The following is a 26,038-nucleotide window of genomic DNA, read 5'->3' on the forward strand; positions in this document are numbered from 1 at the left end:
AGGTGGCCATAACCAGGTATGTTATTGTTAAGGCCTTTGTGCATGCTCATGTGTCTCTCTCTTTGCTCCAATTTTTCCTCTAGGTCGTGCAGCCAAGGACAGGTGGCGGTAACCAGGTATGTTATTGTTAAGGTCTTTGTGTATGCTCATGTGTCTCTCTCTTTGCTCCACATTTTCCTCTAGGTCGTGAAGCCAAGGACAGGTGGCCGTAACCAGGTATGTTATTGTTAAGGTCTTTGTGTATGCTCATGTGTCTCTCTCTTTGCCCTACATTTTCCTCTAGGTTGTGAAGCCAAGGACAGGTGGCCTTAACCAGGTATGTTATTGTTAAGGTCTTTGTGTATGCTCATGTGTCTCTCTCTTGGCCCTACATTTTCCTTTAGGTCATGAGGCACAGGACAGGTGGCTGTAACCAGGTATGTTATTGTTAAGGTCTTTGTGTATGCTCATGTGTCTCTCTCTTTGCCCTACATTTTCCTCTAGGTCATGAGGCCCAGGACAGGTGGCTGTAACCAGGTATGTTATTGTTAAGGTCTTTGTGTATGCTCATGTGTCTCTCTCTTTGCTCCACATTTTCATCTAGGTCGTGAAGCCAAGGACAGGTGGCCGTAACCAGGTATGTTATTGTTAAGGTCGTTGTGTATGCTCATGTGTCTCTCTTTCCCCTACATTTCCTCTGGGTCGTGAAGCCAAGGACAGGTGGCCGTAACCAGGTATGTTATTGTTAAGGTCTTTGTGTATGCTCATGTGTCTCTCTCTTTGCCCTACATTTTCCTCTAGGTTGTGAGGCCCAGGACAGTTGGCCGTAACCAGGTATGTTATTGTTAAGGTCTTTGTGTATGCTCATGTGTCTCTCTCTTTGCCCTACATTTTCCTCTAGGTCGTGAGGCCCAGGACAGGTGGCTGTAACCAGGTATGTTATTGTTAAGGTCTTTGTGTATGCTCATGTCTCTCTCTTTGCCCTACATTTTCCTCTAGGTCGTGAAGCCAAGGACAGGTAGCCGTAACCAGGTATGTTATTGTTAAGGTCTTTGTGAATGCTCAAGTGTCTCTCTCTTTTGCTCCACATTTTCCTCTAGGTCATGAAGCCAAGGACAGGTGGCTGTAACCAGGTATGTTATTGTTAAGGTCTTTGTGTATGCTCATGTGTCTTTCTCTTTGCCCTACATTTCCTCTAGGTTTTGAGGCCCAGGACAGGTGGCTTTTACCAGGTATGTTATTGTTAAGGTCTTTGTGTATGCTCATGTGTCTTTCTCTTTGCCCTGCATTTTCCTCTAGGTCGTGAAGCCAAGGCCAGGTGACTGTAACCAGGTATGTTATTGTTAAGGTCTTTGTGTATGCTCATGTGTCTCTCTCTTTTCTCCACATTTTCCTCTAGGTCGTGAAGCGAAGGACAGGTGGCCGTAACCAGGTATGTTATTGTTAAGGTCTTTGTGTATGCTCATGTGTCTCTCTCTTTGCCCTACATTTTCCTCTAGGTCGTGAAGCCAAGGACAGGTAGCTGTAACCAGGTATGTTATTGTTAAGGTCCTTCTGTATGTTCATGTGTCTTTCTTTTTGCCCTTCATTTTCCTCTAGGTTGTGAAGCCGAGGACAGGTGGCTGTAACCAGGTATGTTATTGTTAAGTTCTTTGTGTATGCTCATGTGTCTCTCTCTTTGCCCAACATTTTCCTCTAGGTCGTGAAGCCAAAGACAGTTGGCTGTAACCAGGTATGTTATTGTTAAGGTCTTTGTGTATGCTCATGTGTCTCTCTCTTTGCCCTACATTTTCCTCTAGGTCTTGAGGCCCAGGACAGGTGGCTGTAACCTGGTATGTTATTGTTAAGGTCTTTGTGTATGCTAATGTGTCTCTCTCTTTGCCTTACATTTTCCTCTAGGACGTGACGCCAAGGACAGGTGGCTGTAACCAGGTATGTTATTGTTAAGGTCTTTGTGTATGCTCATGTGTCTTTCTCTTTGCCTTACATTTTCCACTAGGTTGTTAAGCCAAGGACAGGTGACTGTAACCAGGTATGTTATTGTTAAGGTCTTTGTGTATGCTCATGTGTATCTCTCTTTGCCCTACATTTTCCTCTGTGTCGTGAGGCCCAGGACAGGTGGCTGTAACCAGGTATGTTATTGTTAAGGTCTTTGTGTATGCTCATGTGTCTCTCTCTTTGCCCCAAATTTTCCTCTAGGTCCTGAAGCCAAGGACATTTGGCTGTAACCAGGTATGTTATTGTTAAGGTCTTTGTGTATGCTCATGTGTCTCTCTCTTTGCCCCAAATTTTCCTCTAGGTCCTGAAGCCAAGGACAGGTGGCCGTAACCAGGTATGTTATTGTTAAGGCCTTTGTGCATGCTCATGTGTCTCTCTCTTTGCCCCAAATTTTCCTCTAGGTCCTGAAGCCAAGGACAGGTGGCCGTAACCAGGTATGTTATTGTTAAGGTCTTTGTGTATGCTCATGTGTCTCTCTCTTTGTCCCACATTTTCCTCTAGGTCCTGAAGCCAAGGACAGGTGGCCGTAACCAGGTATGTTATTGTTAAGGTCTTTGTGTATGCTCATGTGTCTCTCTCTTTGTCCCATATTTTCCTCTAGGTCCTGAAGCCATGGACAGTTGGCCGTAACCAGGTATGTTATTGTTAAGGTCTTTGTGTATGCTCATGTGTCTCTCTCTTTGCCCCACATTTTCCTCTAGGTCGTGAGGCCCAGGACAGGTGGCTGTAACCAGGTATGTTATTGTTAAGGTCTTTGTGTATGCTCATGTGTCTTTCTCTTTGCCCTACATTTTCCTCTAGGTTGTTAAGCTAAGGACAGGTAGCCGTAACCAGGTATGTTATTGTTAAGGTCTTTGTGTATACTCATGTGTCTCTCTCTTTGCCCCAAATTTTCCTCTAGGTCGAGAAGCCAAGGACAGGTGGATGTAACCAGGTATGTTATTGTTAAGGTCTTTGTGTATGCTCATGTGTCTCTCTCTTTGCCCCACATTTTCCTCTAGGTCCTGAAGCCAAGGACAGTTGGCCGTAACCAGGTATGTTATTGTTAAGGTCTTTGTGTATGCTCATGTGTCTCTCTCTTGGCCCTACATTTTCCTCTAGGTAGTGAAGCCAAGGACAGGTGGCTGTAACCAGGTATGTTATTGTTAAGGTCTTTGTGTATGCTCATGTGTCTCTCTCTTTGCCCTACATTTTCCTTTAGGTCGTGAAGCCAAGGACAGATGGCTGTAACCAGGTATGTTATTGTTAAGGTCTTTGTGTATGCTCATGTGTCTCTCTCTTTGCCTTACATTTTCCTCTAGGTCGTGAAGCCAAGGACAGGTGGCTGTAACCAGGTATGTTATTGTTAAGGTCTTTGTGTATGCACATGTGTCTCTCATTTTGCCCCACATTTTCCTCTAGGTCCTGAAACCAAGGACAGTTGGCTGTAACCAGGTATGTTATTGTTAAGGTCTTTGTGTATGCTCATGTGTCTCTCTCTTTGCCCTACATTTTCCTCTAGGTCGTGAGGCCCAGGACAGGTGGCTGTAACCAGGTATGTTATTGTTTAGGTCTTTGTGTATGCTCATGTGTCTCTCTCTTTGATCCACATTTTCCTCTAGTTCGTGAAGCCAAGGACAGGTGGCCGTAACCAGGTATGTTATTGTTAAGATCTTTGTGTATGCTCATGTGTCTCTCTCTTTGCCCCACATTTTCCTCTAGGTCGTGAGGCCAAGGACAGGAAGTTGTAACCAGTTATGTTATTGTTAAGGTCTTCATAGTATAGAAATTCCAAACATTGTAGTGCACTGCACAAATGAGCACTTCTCTTTCAAATCTCACAACTTCTCCCTATCAGTTTCAAAAAGAGAAGTCACTCTTCCTATAATTCTGAAGTAGTGTGAGCCCTTTATAACATTCTTTTATTGTTTCTTTTAATTGTTTCTTTTTAAGAAACAAAATGTGGTATTGATTTTAATTGGATAAAATACACAGATGAAATCAACTTAATTACTTTTATAAAGTATCAACACCATTCTTGTCCATTCTTGTGGGAAAATATGCATATATCGTTACGAAATATTACATGTTTTACAATTCTTTCAAATACAAAATAAAAGATCAACAAATTTATTGAAATAAAACCAGTTGAAAAAATAATGTACACTATTTTATTAATATGTTTATTTTTTCATAACATTTTACGCAGTTGTATTTCACATTATCATTATTTTTGACTTTTATAGTAAAGTATGCACTGTTTATACTTTTTCTCTGATTAGGGCTGTTGAGGGACTTCAAGATTATATAGTTATATATCTATGTCTGAGTGTAAGTCGGAAAACTGAAAACTAAAAATTGTGAAAACACCAACCCAACCAAAGACCATGGATGAATTCAGGCACAGCAGAAAAGTGGTAAGTATTTATTATGTTTACTAAGTCTGTACAAATTGACAAAAAGAAATGAGAATGGAAATTGGGAATGTGACAAAGTTACAACAATTAACCCAACCAAAAAGTAGAAAACAGCCGAAATCAACCAATAGGTCTTCAACAAAGCTTTTTTATTTCATTCATTTTCACGAAAAATTTCTTCAATTTAAATGTTAATTAATTTAATAAACCGGAATCTACTGTACCTATGTGACTAGATGAAGATGGCACATAAAATGCAGACATTTTTCAACATACAGTAAAGGTTATTCCTGATCATCGTCTGTTAATTTGTATTGTCATGTTTAATATTTGTTAAGAACTCATGTTGATAGAAGCTGAATCCTTGGATTGTATGTCATGGACATGTTCCCATCTTTTCAAACAAAAGAAAAAGATAGTGTAAAGCTCAGCTTAAAGTTTTGGTTAGAGATTTTGGTCAAGGTAGTTTTTGATGAAGTTGAAGTCTAATCAACTTGAAACTTAGTACACATGTTCCCTATGATATGATATTTCTAATTTTAATGCCAAATTAAAATATTGACCCCAATTTCACTGTCCACTGAACATGTAAAATGATAGTGCGAGTGGGGCATTCATGAACTATGGACACCAAACTCCAATGGCTTGAGATATGATAAAATGAAAACCAATTACAAATATGATAAACACACATTTAGTTTGTATTTAAGGGCAAACAATGACTTTTTCAATCCTTTTGTGCCAACAAAGACAGGTAGTTTAATATGTCAACATGTCACTTAAATCATTTAGTAAAGAAATGTTAAATTGTATATCTACTCAGTTAATCATTCTTTTGCATTAAATATTGTTTCAATTATTTTTCATATAGATTTTTCATATTGCAGCCAGCAGAGCAATTCTATTTAAAAAGATGGTTAAAGAAACCCTCAACCAAGTCAGAAATTAGTCTGCAGCTTAATTATTTACCTAGAAAATAAGAGAAGCAAGTTTATTTAAGCCTTACAATTTCTATACATGTACCAGGTATATCAACAAAATTCACTATTAAAAATATAAAAAGTAAGCCTACAGATTGGAATATTACATCCAAGGGGAGACAATTTCAACCAAGATTAATTCAATAAGAGATAACTCAGTAAAATATTGAGATTTTTGTGCAGTGGAAATTCAAGTCATTATTCTTTTACTTCTTTTTTTTGGATAACATCGTTATATGAATTTTACAAACTTCAGTGTTGATATAATACTATCCTGATTATGTATTAAGAAATCTTAACAATATTTAGTAAATTTTTGTTATGTTGATAATGAAAATGGATTTGTAAAATATTTAATGTATCCATTTTATTTTATTTTTAAATTCTTTCAGTGAGATGTTTTCATGGTGTTGGCAATAAACTTGGTAGTCTTATACTGCTAATACAAAGGTACGTACCAGTTTGTTATTTTGTTAAAAAAAAACAAATATAAGAGTTGGTCAGAAGTCTACTCTCATTTATCAGTGCCATTATAAGAGTAAATTAGAGGATATTTGTTAATTGCATAAATAATTGATGTGTTGCTGGTTACCTGTCTAATCCATATATTCTCAACAATTATTACACCTTTATATACTAAAAATCATTTTTATGATGAAGCATTTAAGTTATATTTTAGGTTAGCATCACATCTTGTCCATAAGGATAGAGGCTGGCAATAGCCATTGGAGCTGACCTTTATGGTGAGAAACAGTAGATTTATGAATTATTTATCTAATAGCATGTCAATGTTGATTTTTACCACTATAATAAAATTAAAGAGATGCAGTGTGATTGCCAATACAATGAGACAATTGACACATATGACAAGGACTTTAACAACTATCACTTTACCACCTTCAACAATGAGAAAAATCTATACTGTATTATGACAGTTAACTATAAAAGTCCACAACATGAAAAAATGAGAAGCGTAATAGCCTGATGAATGATAAATCAATTATAAAGAAAAACATTACATTTAATGTCAGACATCAAATAACTTGTTGTTCATCCTACTTTGCTAATAAAGACTGGTGTTTTAAAAGTTAATACTGCTACCAAATCATTTAAAAAAAATAGTAAAAGAAGAGTAATGTGTAAATATATATTATTCTTTTTGTTATTATGTCCAGATAATTCTTGAATTAGTGTTTCAATTATATAGATTTGTCAGAGTTATGTTTAAGAATCTACATTTCTTTTTCAGGTTACTTCTACTGTGGCTGCATAAAAGGTTTGTGTTGATCAAAAATACAATGTAAATCAGAAAATTTCTGTGTATGCACAACGGACTTCATGGAGAAAACGGCAACTCTGACCTAAAGCCGCAGCAGAACCAATAGCCAAATGGATTCCACTGGTAGAATCCCTCACTAAACAGAAAATTTTGAATCGTAGCTGCACCATCTAAATACACAGTCTCAACTCCGATTAACACACAATTTTAAGACACCAGAAAAATCAACCAAAGATGTACTGACAGAGAATACTTACACCTCAGCAATCCTGAAGATTAAGATAACGATGTTATATGTGTTAAAACCACTGATCAGGATCGCAGAAATACAGTACAAACCACTACTGCTATTTAGTGGAAGAAGAACAAAAATACCAGACTACCAATAGTTATAAAACATACAAGGGACCAGTTCAAAGCTCAAGCCCGAAACAGTATGCAGAGATAATTCTCTCCGAGGATAATTGGATGACACATTAGTAAATTAACAGTATGAGGAATATATAAAACCTTCAACGGTGGAAAACAGTGCATGGACAATAACATTTTAATTTCTAAATTATTTTATTTTGAAAACTTTGCAACTTTGCAACTTTATTAACATATTCTTTTAACTCAATACATTCAACACATAAGTAACCAACACAATAGATAGCTTTAGATTTTGTTTTTTTACGCATAATATGTTTGTCATTTTATTACACATGTTACTGTACATATATGTTTATTTCATATCTTTTTTCAATTCGTTCCTTTATTTGTAAGTAAACAAACTAGCATCTTTTCTTATATTAATTTAATATAATTTTATCAAAGTATTTCTCACAATATCTTTTTATTGTTGCTTTAAATCAAGCACCAATTGCTTTAATTTGTTTTTAATTATTCCACATTTAGTAACCGTTCCGTGAAAAGTAATACAAGAAAAAACTTTCAATAAAACTAGACTACAATGTTCTTTAAACTCTGGAAATCTCAAGCAGGTAGATGTAAATTACAACAAGTTACGGACACATAAATTAAAATGTCAAATAACATATTAAAGGTACCTTATTGTCTACCGAATATAATCCTTTTCCTTCTCAAATAACAGTATAATCGTACTATTTAAAACACAAATTACGCAGAATGTTATATAATTTTTAGTTCCAAAATTTTCCTGCCACTTTTAACTGGAACTGAAGCACCTTGTGAGGTCATATGACATGATCAGGGAAAAGTATAACTTAGTATTTGCGTTTCTCCCTAATAAGGACAAAGAGTTATGCCACTTTCCATGGCCTAGTCTGCCAAAAAATCATTTTTAATAAAAATGAACATATACCATCAAGCTTCAGTTTCCACAGAACTTCCTTGAAATTTTATCTCTGTACCATTTATTACATCTCTATTTTTTGCATCATGTCAGCATTAATTAATATCACTTCCCCAAAAAAACTGATAGCCCACCATGCCAAAACTGATGTTACTTGCATTTTTAACAAATTGTTTAGATCAATAATATTCATTTAAGATAAAACTATGCCTTTCAATGAAATAAAAAAGATAGGTCATTATTAAAAAAAAACATGCATAAAAAATTCTGCTTATTTTTATAAAAAAAATTTATAAACTGACTACTATGGCAATCCTATCAATTAATAGTTAGAAATGCATTTTACTAGGAACAAACTATATCAAACATTACAAAGTATAACAATACAATATCAGAACCTAAATTTATTATATTTATTGAGTCTTTTATCTTTTAGTTAGTTAGCAGTTCTTCAAAGAAAATTTGAATTATTCTAATCATATAATTCATTCATTTTGTTTCACATATAAAACTCTTATTAAATCATCAGCAAGTACAGCTACAATCCACTATTCAACCATATTTTATGTATACAAACCATGATTTGGTTAAACTAAAAATTTAAATGAATGAGCCATTAATACATTTCTAATCTATAAAAGTATTCAAATGTAACTTGAAAAGATGTACTAAAGGGACGAAACTCACAAGGCCATACCGACACATTAAATTGATTTTTTTCATTAGAATATTTTGTTCATTATAAATGAAATCTATGTTTATCAAATATTCAAAATTATCTCTTAAACAACTTTTCACAATTTAGACTTAGTCAACCTGGCCTTGGGGGTATAGGCAGTACTAACTTTTCTTTTCGAAGTTTCCGATCAAACTTTTATATGAGGAGTCACCAGAAACTCATTCTCTAGATTTCAACCAATTGAGTTTTAATTTTTTGTTGTTAATAATATTGATGTGTGAAACACCTACTGATGAGTCCTATTCACACATCCATATTATAATACTTTGTTATCAATTTCTATTCATTTCAGATTTTGATCTTTTACAACCTTACTACTACCTACATAATTCACATCTTGCAATTATTTTCACCTGAAGAATGCATAATAAAACAGTACCTAAAGTCTAATAATGCCCTTTAACAAGCATTATATCAATTACTGCATAAAACAGTTTCTAATCATTTTTCTTTCAAAACCATTTTTATATACCCGTCTCATACAGGATGTATTATTAGTTACATGGTGTGTTAGTGACCTAATATAAGATATATGGGGTCAGTAAATTCCATATGGGATGAGAGCGAAGCTCGAATCCGTATATGGAATTTACTGACCCCATATATCACCTATTAGGTCACTAGCATACTGTGTAACTAATTTATCTTAACGACTATCTACACATGTGATATTTTGGTCCGAGACCACAATTATTTCGTAGTGCATTTCTTTAAGAACATAAATGAAAATAAAAAAAATCCCACCAGCGCTTTCTCAAAGAAATTTTTACAGTGTGTTGTACTACTTTTGGGACAAATTATAGAAAAATTATCGAAAAATTCATCGGCTCTAACACAAAATATGGACAATTTTGTGTTGAGGGCATCTTGAAATCTTTTGACAGCTTCCGAAGGGCTTATTTTTAACCTTTTTCAGCTGGATCAAATCACTACTTTTTTTACAGTGTAATTTCACCCCCTACTTGCAATTTGAGGCATTAAAAATGGAGAAATAAATTTTGAAGGGGTATAAAAATTAATGGCAAGTAACCCACTGTCAACACTAGGGACTATTTTCGTGAACAATGAAAATCAAGGGACGACAATTGTGGTCTTGGACCTAATAGGATAGAAAGAGTTGACCAATCTTAAAAAAACTTGGTATGACCAAAGCTTAATAAATTATAACACTGCTTACAAAGTTTCATGACAATAGGATGTATATTGTTGATAATAAGTTAAGTTCTATACTCATCTTTGCGTGTTAAAATTTGACGTTAAAATTGAAAAATTTCAACTATCAACATTTGGGGCTTTAAAAATTAAAATATTGCAAAAAAATACTTTTTAAATGCCTTAATATATAACTTATTATGTTCTTAAAGCAATAAAGTACTCATTTGATTTATCAGACTCGGCATAATTTTTTAAAAGTCAAATGTATATGAGCCTGCGCATAAAAATTGAGGTTTTTCAATGAAGGGGGGCCTTACATGAAGATGTAATATTTTCCAGCAATTTTGAAATTGTGAAGCTTTTTGGTTATAAATAATCCTTACATATGTATTGAATGTACTTTTAAATGGAAAGAAAAGTTACAAATAACATATCATATTAGTTATAAAAACTTCATCGGCTCTAACTCAAAAAATTTTGTGTTGAGGGGCGTCTTGAAATCTTTTGACAGCTTCCGAATTGCTTATTTTTAACCTTTTTCAGCTGGACCAAATCACTACTTTCCTTTAAAATTCTGGACCCAAATTTTTTTACAGTGTAATTTCAACCCCCTACTTGCAATTTAAGGCATTAAACATGGAGAAATAAATTTGGAGAGGGTATAAAAATTAATGGCAAGTAACCCACTGTCAACACTAGGGACTATATTTGTGAACAATGAAAATCAAGGGACGACAATTGTGGTCTCCGACCTTTTGACTAGCGGCCTATCAAAGGGATCAAGTCATCAACATTTAGTATTAAGGTCCTATACTTCTATTTGTGTATACAGAAAATAAATGCCAGCAATAACAACTTTATAGCTTTAATTTTGTTGTATGAATTTATTTCAATCATGTATTACACATATTTATTTTTTCGTCTGTTGAATCCTTTCAGATTACTTTTTTTGTTTGTTTTGAAAGGGAAGTAACTCTGTTATGCCAAACGTAAAAACTTGTTAGCTTAAATTATGTTTTATGAACTTATTTCAACCTTTCATCGTCAATTTCTTCGTCTGTTGAATCCTTTCAGATTTTTTATAAAGGGTTGTGGCATCTTTTTTGTTTTGAAAGGGAAGTAACTCCTTACTAACCCCATATGGTTGCTAACCCTATATGGTAACTAACCATGTATTATTTAGGACACCCTATACGAAATATACAGAGTCACCATGTGTTGTCGATTACCCAATCATATCCCTATAAATCTATAGAAGGTAAGATAATATATGGTATACAGTTGTAACTTGTCCATCCGTCCGTCTTCCACACTTCAGACAATTATTAGAAAACACTTCCACCTACTTTCATGAAACTTTATTGAATTGTTTATATCTATTGACATAAGCTCCCCTTCGATTAATGCAAATTTCAGATTTTTCGTTTCCCTGTTATGAAGTTTTATCCTTAAAAAAAGGGGGATTTTCCAGTTTTGGACAATAACTCGATAATGCTTTCGTCAACTTTGATGAAATTTTGGTGAATTGTTTATATCTATTGACCTAAGGTCCCTTTTGATTTTTATAAATTTCAGATTTTATGTTTCTGTGTTATGAATTTTTATGCTTTAAAAAAAGGGGGGATTTTCCAGTTTTCAGACAATCACTTATAAACACTTTCACAAAATTTTATGAAACTTTGGTGAATTGTTTATGTCTGTTGACTTAAGCTAACTTTCCAAAATTAAAAGAAAATTAACAACTAGAGGTCAACAAATAGCCTTCAACAATGAGCAAAGCTCATACCGCATAGTCAACTATAATTAGCAATTAAAAGACCCTGAAATGACAAATATATAACAAATCTAACAACCGAATTAATGTTCAATTTTTTTTATTCAAAGCATAAAGACAAGCTTAAAAGGCAACATATTTACATACATGTCTTTAGAGTATTAGGTTTTGGACACAGGTTTCCAACTTTTTCCCACTACCAGTTCAGTTTTAAAGAAGTTAATTTGACTGCTGTCAATATGGTTTTAGCTGGCTGTTCCTGGCCAGCAGGATTGTAGATGATAGAGACTTTGTCATTATTTGGTAAAAGCTTTAAATATAGCACACAAGTATTTCATCAATTATAAATTTTATGATTTCCTTTATTTATAAAATAATAATAAATAAATATATATTTTATTATTATGTCACATTTTGATTGAGAAATATTTACAAACCACAGTATTCAAACAATCCACACCTAGTCATAAATTTGACTTATGAGACACTTATATTTTATATATGCTTATGATTTGTTTTCATGTTAATTGTTTAAAAAATTGTATTTTCCTGCAGTTCTATTAGTAAAGCAGGAAATATTGTATTGTTGTTACGTTTTCATAAATATTCATATTAAGGCATGACAAATTATACCAATCAGGATGTCGAATTTTGTGTTACCATATAATGGTGATTTTTCAATCGCTTCACACAATTCTAGCCATTGTTCAACATAGTGATTATATACAAGGGCCTTTTTATAATTGCTGATTGCAATTAAAATTGTTTTTCTAATTTTCTATTTATATACCTTTTTACTAATTAAAGGTGTGGTCCGACACCTTTATCCTGAGATAGGCTCGGATATAGGTTTCCTTTCATATTCATGTAAATATAAATGATGATTGTTGGTTTTCCTGGACTGCCTTGACTATTTATGAAGGGTAAAAATTCAGAAAAATAAGCAAATACACTATTGATACATTGTATAATGTTTGATATTTGTAAAATGTATACTGCTGGAAATTATTTATGATATAAATTAAATCTGGCGTCTATCTCATTCGACGGGCTGTCAGCAAATTTACATTTGGGTTTTAGTTTTATTTAGTCATGGAAGATCATGGAATATAGGTAATACTCATTAAAACCCTGTGTCCTCACAAGATGTCCAAATTATTAGAATTATATACACTTATGTGCAGCATGAGTGACTTTATGGTACAATGAAAGATAGATTTTTAATTGTATCCAGTCTTGTTTTATCATGTTTTGTAAATTTTAGAAATATGTAGAAAATAGTTTTGGTAAATATGTGCTTATCTAACTTAAAACTCATTGGAATTTTGTAATTGATAAGGGGGCGCTACTTCAAGCACATGTTTTAATATCGAGCCTTTTGTCCAATAGTTGCCAAAGAAAGAACACGTACAGAAATTTGGTGACATTTAATTTCATAAAATATTTTTTGTAAAAAAACTTGAAAAGAGGTTGGTAAATTGTTGAATTAAAGGTGATAAAAAGAGTGGAATCTGCTCCAAAGAGTTGAGGTGTTACACTATTATTTACAAATTTGTAGTCAAGGGGAGATAACTCTAAATTGATTGACTTTTCGAAAAATTCAATTTCAATAATTTTTGACATTAATTTTGTCATTTCATTTATTACATAATATGCTCATTGGTTCTGACTGTAATGAAAGTATTGTATATTTAAATTTACAATTGGTACTTATAATTGTAGTGTATGCCAATTTTGTACATGTATCTTTTGATATGATTGATTTTGAAACATAAACTGTCACATCTGTGGCCTGCATCATCATAACATGTGTTAGTTTTTATTTTGATTTAGCGGACCATAAAATTATATATTGTTTGATTTGTTTAAGCCTAAATATTTTAGGGGTAGAAGTTATAGTAAATAGATATAAGAAGATGTGGTATGAGTGCCAATGAGACAACTCTTCATCCAAGTCACAATTTGTAAAAGTAAACCATTAGTATAGCTCAAAGTACAGCCTTCAACATAGAGCCTTGGCTCTCATTCAACAGCAACTATAAAGGGCCCCAAAAATGGCTACTGTAAAACCATTCAAACAGGAAAACCAATGGTCTTATCTATATAAAAACAAGAAATCAGAAACGCTTATGAATCACATCAACAAACAATGAACATCAGGTTCCTGACTATGGACAGGAGCAAACAAATACAGCAGGTTTAAATGTTTGAATTGGCGCTTAAAAATACAGGTCAATTCAAATTTGTTTTTTACAATATTGTTCAAGAGTTGTGGCTTGCCTTTGAACATGGTATTTCATATATATCTGGACGATAGTTATAGTCCTACTTGACCCAATCCTTTGAAATTGTACTTTGGATCATCGAATGCAGTTTAAGGTCTATTTTTGATGTTTTTTGTAGAGCTTGTTACTTCTATCGCAGCAAGCTCGACATCATAGTGATCTGGCAGCGGTGTTAGTTAACTTATTAAAAGCTTTATATTTTAGAAGGTGGTTGACCTAGATGCTAATCATACTAAATAGATGTCTTATGTTAGGAAGTTTCCGTCTGTCACATGTGCATTGTCCTTGACCTCTTTTACATGGTTCAGTGACTACTTGCATAAAAAGTTAAAGTTTTTTGTAATGTTAGTTTTTCTCTTATTATGAGAAATATGATAACTAACTTTGGTATGGGCGTACCTTGCAAGGCATCATGTCTGTCAAAGTTTTTTTACTTGACCCTGACCTCACTTCATGGGTCAGTGAACACTTAGGTTCAGTTTTAGTGGTCAAGTCCATATCTCAGATACTATTAGCAAAATGTCTAGTATATTTGGTGTATGAAAGGATTGTATGGTGTACATGTCCAACTGGCAGGTGTAATCTGTTTTGACCTCATTTTCTTGGTTCAGTGGTTATTGTTAAATTTTTGTGTTTTTTGTCTGTTCTTCTTAATGATGCAATTATTATAGTGACTAAGGTCTATAATGTTTGGTGTATGGAATGATTGTGAGGTGTACATGTCTAACTGACTGGAAAGTGTCTTGATCTTGACCTCATTTCATGGTTCAGTGGTCAAATTTAAGTTTTTGAGTTTTGGACTTTTTTCCTAATACTTCTCCTGTATATGCAATAGGTCCACTATATATGGTGTATGGAAATATTTTATGATGTACATGTTATTATCACAGGTTCTATTTGACCTTGACCTCATTTTGATGGCTCATTGCTCAGTGTTAAGTTTTTGTGTTTTGGTATGTTTTTCCTAACTACGGGTATAAGCAATAGGTAAAACATATTTGTAACATGGAAGTAATGTAAGCTGTACAATGTCTGCTTGGCATGGTTCATCTGACCTTGACTTCATTTTCATGGTTCATTGGTCAATTTTCAGTCTTCTTGGTTAAGTCTCAGACTAGTATTGCCACATTTTTACATATTTATGAGCATTCAATTAAATCCATAAAGGATATCTCCTGTACAGAAATTGCTAACAAAAGCACATGAGTTTCACATGTGATTCTCATGAGATGCACATAAGAATTGTATGCAAATCAGATTGCTCACATGATCAAGTCCAGATTTCATAAAGTCTTGATTTGCAGTTTTCCATTTTGTATAAGAATATATAAGTATTCAAGTAACAGGTTGTTAATAAGTGTTTGATCTGAAAATGTATAAATAGTTGACGCTCATATCAAAAAATTTTATAAAGCCAAAATAGTTCAAAGTTGAAGAGCATTGAGGATCCAAAATTTCAATAAGTTGCGCCAAATACGGTTAAGGTAATCTTTGCCTGGGATAAGAAAGTCCTTAGCTTTGTTAAAAAATTCAAAACTTGGTAAACAGGAAATTCAAAAAATGACCACATAAAACAGTATAGCATGATCACATGAAACTAAATTTCAGGAATCTTATTCTAGTCTCTCACCGGCAATCATGAAAAGGAAGGATTGACAAAAACATGGACGGACAGAAGGATTGACAACCAGAAGGAAAGAATGACAGACAGACAGACATAATCGGAACTAAATCAATTCAGTTACTAAGGCCACGATTTTTTAATTTGTTGGTTTACGGATTTTCCCCATGAAAAAGTCAAGTCGGTCGGTCGGGAAAAAAAAAGAAAAAAAATATCTTTCAAGACAGAAAAAAAATGCAAAATAAATATACATTTCACCTTTCTAACCAAATGTTTTGTATGCTATTTTGTCATCATTTCAAATTTAATTTCGATGAAATATTCTTGCTCAGCTGTCATAAATATCGCATGACATTGTCTAATGATTTGCCGTAATAAAGGGGGTGTTCACAGACAAAGACGAAATTGAATCATCTTTTCACAAACAAGAAAAACAAATTCGCTTAGCTCTTAATCAATTCCAGAAAACTTGGTGAGTAATGATCTTCAAAAACGAAAACTGATAAAGAAAAAATGTAAAAAACTTTTACTTCCAAGGTGCTTTCCACCTGTCCACATTTGGACAAGTCTATTTCTATGAGATTATGCATCATACAGACTGATGACAAATAAGAGAAACGAACTTATTGTGTAATGGGTTTTAAACACAGATTTCGTTCCGCAAAATTATTTGCGTAAACGACATTTCAAGGTCAGTTATAATTGATTTGTCTATTTTTAGAAACGTAAACTGGAAGTTTTATTTTTTCACAACAGAGAGTGTTATCAATTTTGTTAGTGATTCATGCATTTCATTTCATAATATAAGAAAAATTTAATTTTTTTTCAGGGATAATGTATTTGTTTGGGTCGGCGGGAATAAAAAAGCATGAAAAGTCAATTTTATTTTTATTCTAGGAATCGGCAAAATCGAGTCGGCGGATCCGTAAACCAACAAAATAAAAAATCCTGGCCCAATTTGTTTGTTGCATTCATATACAGTAGCCGTGAGAAAACATATATACAATATAGTGTGTAGACTTCATTTATTAATACAATGATAAGTAACAATATTAAACAAAATAAATAAAAGAATGGTCCTGTACATATCACAGACAATAGAATGGACGGACATAAGATGTAATAACAAAGGATGTGATAAGAAATGTCCCTGATACCCTAAAATATTAAAACTTTTTGAGTTTTGAGGGAATATGGTGCATTAAATATTATATTAACTGTTATACCCTCAAAAACTGGAATTTTTCAGAAAATCTTTTTATTTGATACAATTATCAGGAATTTCAATTAAATTTTGAAAACAAAGACACAAGCTAATCTAAGAAATCTATATACATTAGAGAGTGGTGAGTTTAAAACACATCACTGGTTTTGTTTGTGGAATGATATAAATAATACAACAGTTAAAAATTGATATCAAAATCATGTTTTTTGTGTGGTATGAAAAAATACCACATATTCATCATTTAACTAACAAATGAAAATACTGAGTTCTAAGAAATATTGCATTTTGTTCAAAGTTTACAAATTTTCCAACTTTTTAAATTTATTTATTTAAAAAGAGTGTTAAATTGCTCCTTAAAATACCTTATCCCTTCTTTGAAATGAGAATGAAGAATTTCTGCAACACAGTTTTACAGTTACTTTGTAGTATATGTAGACTAGTTTAAACTTTCAACATAAACTTTCAAAGAAACAGAAATATAATTTGTCATTTTTCTGTCAGTGTTATGATTTATAACATTCATTTAAACAAATTCAATGTTGATAATTTTGTATTTTTTTTAATTCCAATTTCCCCTTAGCAAAACCTGATTTTGGACAGATTTGAATACTTTTTTTTTCAATGTGCCAATCAAATATTAGCTTGCCTAAATTCTATAATTTTTGGTTTTATTCACTTTTAACATACACATACATATATACAGAATCACTAAAATAAGTAATAATAATTTGATTAAGTGTTGATAAATTTATGCCATCATAGTACATTATGAATAAAGTGTGGTGATATTTTGATCAGTAGCATACAGACAGACAGACAGACAGAATATTTTATTATAGTGTCACATACCAATACTGAACAATATCATACATAATAATATAAGTATAAAAATACAAATAAGAATTTAAATCGAAGTTAAAATATCGGTATCCAGCCATGACTGACTTATGAGACACTTTTGCTTTAAAACTTATTCTAACATTCATTTACAAATGAATAAATAAAACTTTTACATCACATTTAAAAAATCAAAAAAATCTGTTATACACAATATTTTCTGCGGTTAAACATAAAATATAAAGATTTTGCTACAAATATGTATAAATGTTTATCCATCCCATGTCCTGTATTTTGATTATTTTTGTCCAGCAAACTTTCTATTTCTCTACTTTATTGAATCACTAGAGAAAACCTGGTTTATTTATACTAGTATAAATTTAAAAAGGATGCAAAATAAAACAATATTCCTGAGCAATAAAAAAAAAGTTCATGAAAAAATATTCTGGAAGTATTGCAATAGTTGCAATTACCAGTAAATCAAATTATGATCTTCAGAAAAAAATAATGCCATGCAACTTAAGGTGGTACCCAACACCTTCATTGAAATTAAATTGGCTTGTTTAATTTTCATAAAATTTTGACAAAGTATTTACATTGACCTTTTGACAAAAATATCAAAATTTCAAAAAATTTGAACCAACCAAATTATCAGAAAAATTACACTGGTTATATAGCAGTTTGATAAATACTTATTTTGATCATTGAGAAGCTTAATATTCCCTTAAAAACACAACTTTATCAAAATGTTCAGCTGATTTGACAGAGTTATCTCCCTGTAGTGTTAGGTACCACATTAAACATGTCATGATGAAAAACATCTGCATTATATATAAAACAATAGGATACAATATGCTATACTTAACAATATTTGCAAACAGAGATTGGTTATAATATGTTTATAACAAAATGTTGATAAATATCAACCTCATTTGACTTTTTGCATAACTGCATTTCAGGTCACAATTTTTATTCCTCACTAAAAAAGTAAATTTTTACATCTTAAACAATCATTTATGATTTATAAAGAGAAAGTAAAAACACAACATACATTGCTTTTATTTGTTTTGTAATTTGTTTTCGTAAAAAATGTTCTTAATCAAGAATAATAATTTCATTTATCTATTTTATCTTGTACATGTACAAAAATGTAAAAATTAACATCTAATTAAAATAAAATCAGCTTTGTAAAAATGTCAACATTGTGGCCAAGATCATTTAGACAATCTTCAACAATTTCTTTCAAAGAATATTCAGATTAATATCCATAATACAACATTGCTCTTAAAAAGATTGCTCTCAGATAACTGAGCAGTAAAATAAATTTGAGTACAAATCCTTATAAAGTCTCTTAATGATTGTATAATAAAAACTATTCAGCCATTCAGTCTTCTTCCTTGGCATAAATTACAACATTGAAACAACAATTACATTGCTTGGATACAATAAGTTATTATAGTGTATTAAAAAAATCCAGAAGGGGAGATAACTAAACAGTAAAATAAATTTGAGTACAAATCCTTATAAAAATCAGTCAAACACCAGTACATGTAATAGCTGTCACAGTATGTAATACAATTAATATACACTTTTTATTTATTTTCATAAAATCTATACCCTATAAATTAAAAAATCATTCAAGTCTAAATATTAATTTGAACATTAAAATCAAAATTTAGAATTTACTAGCTTATCTCCCTTTTGTTAAACAAGTCTACATATAAATATAAAATATATGGTATTATTACAAACTAGACAATGAGACAACTATCAATCACAGACGAAATGATTTGGATGTTTACAATTATAGGTCTCTACAGTCCATGTGAGATCCTCATGGGTAGTTGATTAAGTCATCACCGTACAGCCTTTTAACAATGCTGCACCATATAATAATATGCTAAAAGAGTCCTCAACATGACACAATGTGAAACAGTTCAAACAAGAACACAGCCTGATTACTTTTGTATATTCTTGGTTTATAAATTATCTAGATTAGTTCACCTTTAAAAGTTTATTTCTAACAGTGAGATGTTGTCTAGAAATCCTTAGGCATAATTGTATTAAAAAAAAAAGAAATTCATATTCTTAAGATGGGAAAAGTGAGTATTATGTTTATGCCTAAACTAATTCTCTTAAACGTCTACATAAGGTAGATAAATGTCAATGTGGCATAATCAACTAAAGTATACACATTCTTACAAGTTTTGGTCATTAGTCCAGTTATACAAACACTGAGATTTATTTATCTACAAGCTGTCCTAATGAAAATAATATCAATGATAAAGATGAACCTAAAAATACTATCTAGCTAATAAAATGATGACAATATTGAAATGATCAGAATAAAAAATCTAATAATAATCTATCAAAAAAATTAAAAAATCTTCATTACCTACATGTAAACAAGACAATGGCAAACACTCAGTCATGATTAAAAAAAACACCATAGGAAATAAATATTCACAGTTTTTAAATAAAAAATAAATAAAAAATAATTAGGTGACACATGCTTCTTTTAACAATGCTGAGGTCAATAGGTTACGCATGAAGATTTAATGACGATAGATGAAAACAATGAGGGTAGTAATGCCCTTTACCGTCAGGCGTCAAACGGTCATATGTGGCTACCGTGGGCATCAAATTGATTAAAATTTTACCGTGATTTCATCAAAATCATTTAATTTTGATTTGTCTAAAAGAAAGTGCACATTGTACCGAATGCACACAAAAATTAACATTATCGTCATTTGGCAATTTTTTTATAGTAATTCCTCATGAAAGTACAACCATTACCACCCTCTTCAATTGGCAATAACTGTTAAAGCCATTTCTTAATTTTCAAACATGTGAAAAAGAACTTAATTTTAGCATAACTTGTTTAATTTGAATAAAAGACTTTTTGGAAAAAATAAATAAAAAAAGTGTAATAGGTAAATGTCAAAAAAAAAAAAAAAATGCAGTATAAAAAATATTTTATGTTAAATGTCCAATTTATATAGTTGTCTTTCCTAAATAGTAAAAAAAAAAAAATATGAATCTCAAATAATAAACTTTTGTTAAAATTTTCTTTTTTTTCTTTTTTGACTGGTAAGTTTTTACAGAAAGAATATTTTATCATACTTGTAAATACGGAATGAAACTACAAATCAAAAAGTAATGATGAATGTTTATCAAAGTAATTCATCACTATCATAATAGTCTTGATGCGTCCAGCTTTCCTTTGGTTCCCTAGGATACACAGAGGTCTGAGACTTTTTCCCTTTTTTCTTTCCTTTTTTTGTTGTAACTGAACCTGACATTGGTCTAGCAGTGTCTCCTTGGTAACCAGAACTAGGTCTTCCTCTTATGTAATCTAAAAAGTAACAGTATAAATATAAAATAATGATATTTCTAATACTATTCATATGAAATTATAATAAAATAAAAGGTGAAAATAGTAGGGATTAAACAGATTCTTTGGTTTAAACAATATCTTAATAAAAAAAATCAAGTGACAAAAAAACAAAAGAATGATTTATATAAACCTGTCTTCTTTATGAAGATTCTTACACAGAAAATCTCTGCAAACATTAGAGTTATACTTTTAAAACTCATTATTAATAGATGTCACTCAGTTCTCACATTTTTATAGGGTTATAATGTTGATTTGTATAAATTTCTCTAATACCATTTTGAGCAAACAACTTTATTGTACAAAACTAAAACAATTCAGATTTAAAAATGTAGAAATTACAAACAAAATTGTTTATGTGACATATGAAATACTTTAAGAAAATGATGTTTCTGCTTTTCATTAGTTTTCTTTCATATACATGTAACAAAAATTAAAAAACAACCATAAAATTAAAATCAATTAGAACATTAGGAGCTGTAGCATAATTGTTACAGGGACAATAACCCAACAATACAATAAAACCAAAACTATATTATTTCAAAGTCAAACTACATCCAATAAAATCATCTAGAAATTTACCCTTAAAAAAAGAAAATGATATTGATTTTGATGTATGTAAGGGATTATTTTCTTATTTTTATCTTTCAATTCCTTGTGTGTGAAATGATGTGAATGAAGTGAAATAACTTTTAATCCTATATTTTCTCCGAAATTCTTGAACTAAATGACTACTGGTATATATTAGAAAAAAATATGTCTTTGATTTGACCTGACCAAGGGTATACTTGTAAAGCAGGCTACCACAAGACCACCAAGGTGTTTTTTTTAGAATTTGAGTACTAGAGTAAAATTCTATATTTTTAAAAAGCTACACAATGCTTGCTATGAATGGTTTGATAATTAGAATTTTGGTGATTCATACAAAATGTGCTTCCGCCAACTTTCACAACTTAATAAAATTACAAAGATAAATAATCTATTATTAAAGAATATGCTTGATTTAATGATTAGGCTTTATTTGAGGACCATTATCTTTGAATTTTGTCAAGTCCTCTGGAAATCCACAAAATTTGATTAAATATATATATTATGCAGTTTTTAATAAGAAACTTTGGGCAATAGAAAAAACTGGTTTTTAACAACATCATATAAACTTGACTTATTCCATTTTTTTTACTTTCCAAATTTTACAGATTTTTCAAATATGAATATAAGGGGGAAAAGAGAAATGGGATGAATATCATACAATCAGCAACCAAACAATGATATATGACCTTCTGATGAATACCAACCAACCAATGATATATGCCCTTGAAGGCTTACCATAATGAGAAGATGAAATGGTTTGAGAATATAAAGAAGGATTCAGTGTTTATTACAGATTTTATCAAGAAATTCAATATAAATAACACTCTGTGCAATTTCACCAAAAACATGAACTTACAGAAATACATATATTACATAGAAGGAACTGGCACTGCAAAAAAATAGCATGGTTTATATTAAAATTCATTCTTGAAGCAGACTTTATATAGGCTGTTAGTTTTCTCATTTTAATTGTCATTTCGGGGCCTTTTATAGTCATAAGCACTTCAGTCTAACCCTGGTTTCTTTGTGAGGTTGAATTATGCAATCTTTAGTTTTCTATTTAGTATTTGCATTGACTGTTGCCATTTTGTCTTTTCCTTTTCTTTGATACTAATTTTCATTGCCCCTCAGTATTATCTCATTTTGTCAATTTGCAAAAAAAAAAGAATGGTGAATCTTACAAAAGTGTCTCCTCACTTATCAATTACAAACATATAAAAAAAAGTCCAATAAAGAATCAACTTTCCTCTGGCAATCATGTTCATTTGCAAGATTGAAAGTATTGAAGATTGTCACTCTTTTTAAAGAATAAAGCTATTAACAGTTATATAAGTTAATCATACCTATTTCACCATCTTCATCTAAAGTTAAGTCTGTTTTGGCACGTTGCAATCCCTGACGTAATTCTTTACCTAACTTCTTTGCAGCCTGTTCATTGCCACCAGTATCTTTAAATACAAGTTTCGATAGATTTATTTATTTCAAATTACAACCAACAAAATGAATTGAAAAAGATTAAAGATTTGTTGCATCATCATCATTTGAAGCAAATTTCTGGTTGATCAATGTACACACTTCCTTGGCCAAAAAAAGTTGGATAACAATGCCAAATTTGCATATGCGAATGTGGTTTAATCTACATTTTACTCATTAAAAACCATGAGGATGTTAAAACTAACTTGTCTGTGACACTTATAACCATTATTTAGCTTGGGTAATGCAGCTTTATACTTTGTGTAATCAAATGCTTTCAACTGAAAACTGAAATATTCTGTTCCCGACTGCATACATATTGTTAATCATATCATGAAGTACTTAATTTTTAAGGGAACTAATACTCATTTTTGTATTGTAATATTTTTTAATTTTTTCAAGTATTGCTTTCATTTGTCCCCTGTCCCCATTTAATATAAGTACCTTATGATAAACAGATAAATACCACCCTCATGGCAAAGTATAAAAAGTGCAGCAATAACTATCTGTTTCACTTTTGCCAAGTTGGGTTGTCCTTTTTTTTTTACTTTAATGGTTATCGTTATAGCTGACTAAACTATGGGTACTCTTCATTGTTGAAGGCTGTGCAGTAACCAAAGTAATTAACATACATGTACCAGTAATTTAGGCTCTGGTACAATCATAACCAAACTATTAAATCATATATTCATTGGATAACAATAGAATTACCTCTGATAGCTGTATCTACTGCATCTTCTAATTCTCTTTTTGATAAGTCTGAAGCTGTAGCTAACTGAGCCAAAAACTGTTTCTTTTGTTGCTAAAAAATAATATGCCAGTAACTATTATTGCAGTTTCATTTAATTTAGAGGATGTATATATTGCTGTTCACAAAAAATGTTCAATAATAGGGTATTAATGTTGAATCATTGGATTTGTTAGATATTTTTTTCAGTCCTTGAATATAGAGGCTTGCCGCTTTAAAATTAAAATTCAACTTGTTGCAAGTTATAAAGTGACTTTTGTAAATAAATAAACAGGATCTGTACACTGTTTTCATGGACCCCTTACATTCACAACTCTCTGTACTTACTAGTAATTTCGTAATTCCATCATTAAATGTGAATTTGAGAGAAATTTGTTTTCTGTTTAGCAGTGACTTCTAATATTCTAACTATACTACACATTTGAAGTGTATAAGCAATCAGTAGATAGAGTAAGCTGCTGTTTAAAAATATCAAGGCATCTTTTTAAAATTTGAATCCTAAGTCTTGATTTTTCTTTTTTAAAGTTTACCGAAGAGAAAAATATGTCAATTGTCATTTGTTCAGCTTTTTACCTTCAATTCCGTGTCAAGAGTAACTTCTAATTCTCTATTCAATGCTTCCTTGCTTTTTTCTAGCTCAGCCTTCATTTCTAAGTCAAGCTCATCTCTGTGTCTTTTGTGTTGTTGTTCTAGATAACTTAATTTTAAGACTGATGCAGCTTGTCTAAAAATAATTATAATACACAAAATAAATAAATAATTTGTTTATTAAAGTGTCACATATTGATTGCAATAGAAATTATTCATACACAATGTACATACATTATAAATCAACCAATATCCAGCCAAAAAACTGACTTATGAGACACTATCTTATACAAAATACACGTTTACAAATTTTAACACTGTGGATTCATTAATATTCTTTAGATACAATTTTCGTGGATTTAGTGGTTACAGGTGAACCAGGAAAATTGAAACCCACGAAAAATAAAAGAATCCACAGTAATATACAAAATATAATACACCTATCTCAAGTCTTTTTTTTATATGAGTTACACTGATTGACCCAAGGTTAATCAGCATAAACAATATCATTGAACAGTCAGTTCTTACTGTGATGTAATAAAATAAGTAGTTGTGGCACAGGAATTTTACAAAATTAAAACATGTTCATAGAACCCCCAATTGCATTTTCATTTTTTCTATGTTCAGTGGACCATGAAATTGAGATGAAAAATCTTATTTGACATCAAAATTTGAAAGATTTGACCTTTACCTGAAGCAGAAAAAACTGAGAAGCAAACATACTGACAATTCGATTGGACAAATGAATAAACAGACACACAGACTGAAAAACATAATGGCTCAATGGGGCATAAGAAAATGCAGAAATTTGAAAGTTGTACATAGTAGCTTTTTTCACTTCTTTCTGGATCATTTCAACCAACTCATATCAAATTGTGAATCATTAAGATTGATTTTATTTCAATTGTATAAGTAAACTCACCCTGCACCTCGTCTTTTTATAGAAGCTGATTTAACTATCTCTCTTTCTTCATGTTTTTCTTCTTGAAGTTCTCTGAAATCAGATAAAATTTCTTGTATGCTTAAATAAAAACCTTTAAATTAATGTTTAACATTCATTACCTTTTGATGCATTTCTTTCTTTTATTGTAGTTTTACTTTAGATGTCATCCTTTAGTCAGGATTTTATAGAAATCATGATTTTATCTGTCACAGAAATAAACAAAACATTTTTGAAGAATTTGGTATAGTGAAAAATGATACAAAAACATCACCTAATGGTTGCTCTCCATTGTTAGAGGCTATGAGGTTACATAATTTTTTTTTAGAACCAATTTAATTATATGAGACAAATATTTTCAAGGAGAGGAAAAAGTCTGGCAGATTTACAACCATTTACATGCATTGATCATAGTTTCAGAGACATCTAACTTTTCATAACGGCAGAAAATGAATGCCTGAAGTATTCTTTTATGTGACTCCCAAAGATCCTGCATGTCAACAAATTGTGGTACATGTACTACCAGTACAAGTGCCATTCAATTTTTATTTTAAAGGCTATCTTTTCAGAGAATAAAGTTTTATTGATTCCACTCTTTCTACAGAAATGAGTTCTTCCTTCTATATACTGAGGATTCATAATTATTCGATGTATTACAATTTTCATGGATTTCATGGGAACAGATAAACCATGAAATTACATGTTCATAAATAACAAATTT

At 31.4% G+C, this 26,038-nt stretch overlaps 1 protein-coding gene across 4 annotated transcripts in view; it reads right to left on the minus strand.

Annotated features, from left to right (window-relative positions):
- Nucleotides 1–20,630: 20,630 nt before the first annotated feature.
- LOC134715382 (trichohyalin-like) overlaps nucleotides 20,631–26,038 on the minus strand; it is a 33,930-nt gene continuing 28,522 nt past the window's right edge. For 3 of the 4 annotated variants that reach the window (XM_063577532.1, XM_063577530.1, XM_063577533.1), the window contains exons 21-25: nucleotides 25,300–25,371; nucleotides 24,363–24,513; nucleotides 23,753–23,843; nucleotides 22,912–23,016; nucleotides 20,631–20,938 (exon numbers count right to left, since the gene is read on the minus strand). In XM_063577532.1, the coding sequence (XP_063433602.1) occupies nucleotides 20,757–20,938; nucleotides 22,912–23,016; nucleotides 23,753–23,843; nucleotides 24,363–24,513; nucleotides 25,300–25,371 (601 nt within the window). In that variant the 3' untranslated portion in view covers nucleotides 20,631–20,756. Of the gene's footprint in view, nucleotides 20,939–22,424; nucleotides 22,458–22,911; nucleotides 23,017–23,752; nucleotides 23,844–24,362; nucleotides 24,514–25,299; nucleotides 25,372–26,038 lie in introns of all 4 variants that reach the window. The other variant, XM_063577534.1, reaches the window with a different exon arrangement.

Source organism: Mytilus trossulus, chromosome 4 (assembly GCF_036588685.1).
Source record: "Mytilus trossulus isolate FHL-02 chromosome 4, PNRI_Mtr1.1.1.hap1, whole genome shotgun sequence".
NCBI classification, from domain to species: domain Eukaryota; kingdom Metazoa; phylum Mollusca; class Bivalvia; order Mytilida; family Mytilidae; genus Mytilus; species Mytilus trossulus.